Below are 1407 nucleotides of genomic sequence, written 5' to 3' on the forward strand. Positions count from 1 at the left end.
TCTTCTTTTTCTGGTTGAGGCATCTGAGATCCGACTTGAAAGTACCTTTCATGACTGTTCCCAATCAAAACTTTTACTAAATCCTCACATCTAACACCTTCATCAAGACCCTCGATGGGTGACACCCAACTTTTTAACTGCTATAAGTCTCCCTCAGTCCTGACTGAGGACTCAGTTTCGGGCCTGTGTTGGATGGCAGCCACCAAGCATTGCCTGGCCGAAGATTAATCTCCACGGATTTCACAAACCCGCCCTTCGCATGGATATTTAACCTTTTGATGTAGGGGGGAGGAAACAGCCCCTAGCGTATGCAACCAAGGTCTGGCTACAATTGCCGTATAAGGGGAGTAAACATCTACGACAATGAAGTCTACTTCCACTACTTCTGAGCCAGTCTGTACAGGCAGCCGTATCTGGCCTTTTGGGGTGACAATTCTTCCCTCGAAGCTAACCAAGGGAGAACAGTATGGTGTTAAGTCATCAAGCTTGAGGTTCAACCCCTTGTAGAGGTCGGAATACATTATCTCCACCGCGCTACCCTGGTCCACCATTACCCTTTTCACATCATATCCTCCGATTCTGAGGGTGACTACCAAAGCGTCGTCATGAGGTTGAATGGTTCCAACCTTATCTTCGTCCGAAAAGCCTAAAACTGGCTGGACAGCCGGTCTAGCGCTCCTCGGATCTCGACTAATGTCCCCTGTTGGTAACTGAGCTACTGACATAACTTTGGACGGCCAGGACCCTGTTCTTCCTGGTGCAGCGGAAATGACGTTGATAGTTCCTAATGGAGGTTTCGCAGAATCACTCCTCCCGGACTCAGAATTCATTTGACCTCCTCGGCCACTAGAGTGGTGCAAGAGATGCCTCAACCTACCCTCGCGGACCAATTGGTCTAAGTGGTCCCACAAACTTCTGCAATCTTCAGTGGTATGCCCATGGTCTTGGTGGTATTGACAATAGAGATTGTGATTGCGCCTCTCAGGATTCCCTACCATCTTACTCGGCCACCTAAAGAATGGTTCATTTTTTATCTTTTCCAAAACTTGGTGGACTGGCTCCTTGAACACTGTGTTGACGGCTTGAGCATTTGTTGACCCCGACTGCCCAACGAAATCTCTCCGTGGCTTATTGTTGTTGTAACGGTCCGACTTGAAATCCTTCCTCTCCTAAGGGGTTACCTTGTCCTTAACCTTCCCTTGCTGCTGATCTTCTTTGACCCTTTTATATTTTTCAATACGGTTCATAAGCTGACGCATGTTAGTGACAGGTTTACCGGACAAGGATGTCCTTAAACCATGATCAGTAGGGAGGCCCAGCTTGAACGTGTCTAGGGCCATTGCATCAAAGTTGCCCTCCATATCATTAAACATTTCCCAATACCTATCTGAGTACGCCTTCAAGGTC

At 47.8% G+C, this 1407-nt stretch overlaps 1 protein-coding gene across 1 annotated transcript; it reads right to left on the bottom strand.

Annotated features, from left to right (window-relative positions):
• Window positions 1-224: 224 nt before the first annotated feature.
• LOC136064751 (uncharacterized) lies at window positions 225-998 on the bottom strand. Its single transcript, XM_065766879.1, has one exon. The coding sequence runs from the start codon at window positions 996-998 to the stop codon at window positions 225-227; it is 774 nt and encodes a 257-aa protein (XP_065622951.1).
• Window positions 999-1407: the final 409 nt, after the last annotated feature.

This window comes from Quercus suber, unplaced genomic scaffold (assembly GCF_002906115.3).
Source record: "Quercus suber isolate HL8 unplaced genomic scaffold, Cork oak 2.0 scaffold_754, whole genome shotgun sequence".
Taxonomy (NCBI): Eukaryota; Viridiplantae; Streptophyta; class Magnoliopsida; order Fagales; family Fagaceae; genus Quercus; species Quercus suber.

Excerpts from the sequence above, each read along its gene's own strand:
- LOC136064751 (XM_065766879.1), bottom strand. The coding sequence starts at position 998 with ATGGTAGGGAATCCTGAGAGGCGCAATCACAATCTCTATTGTCAATAC.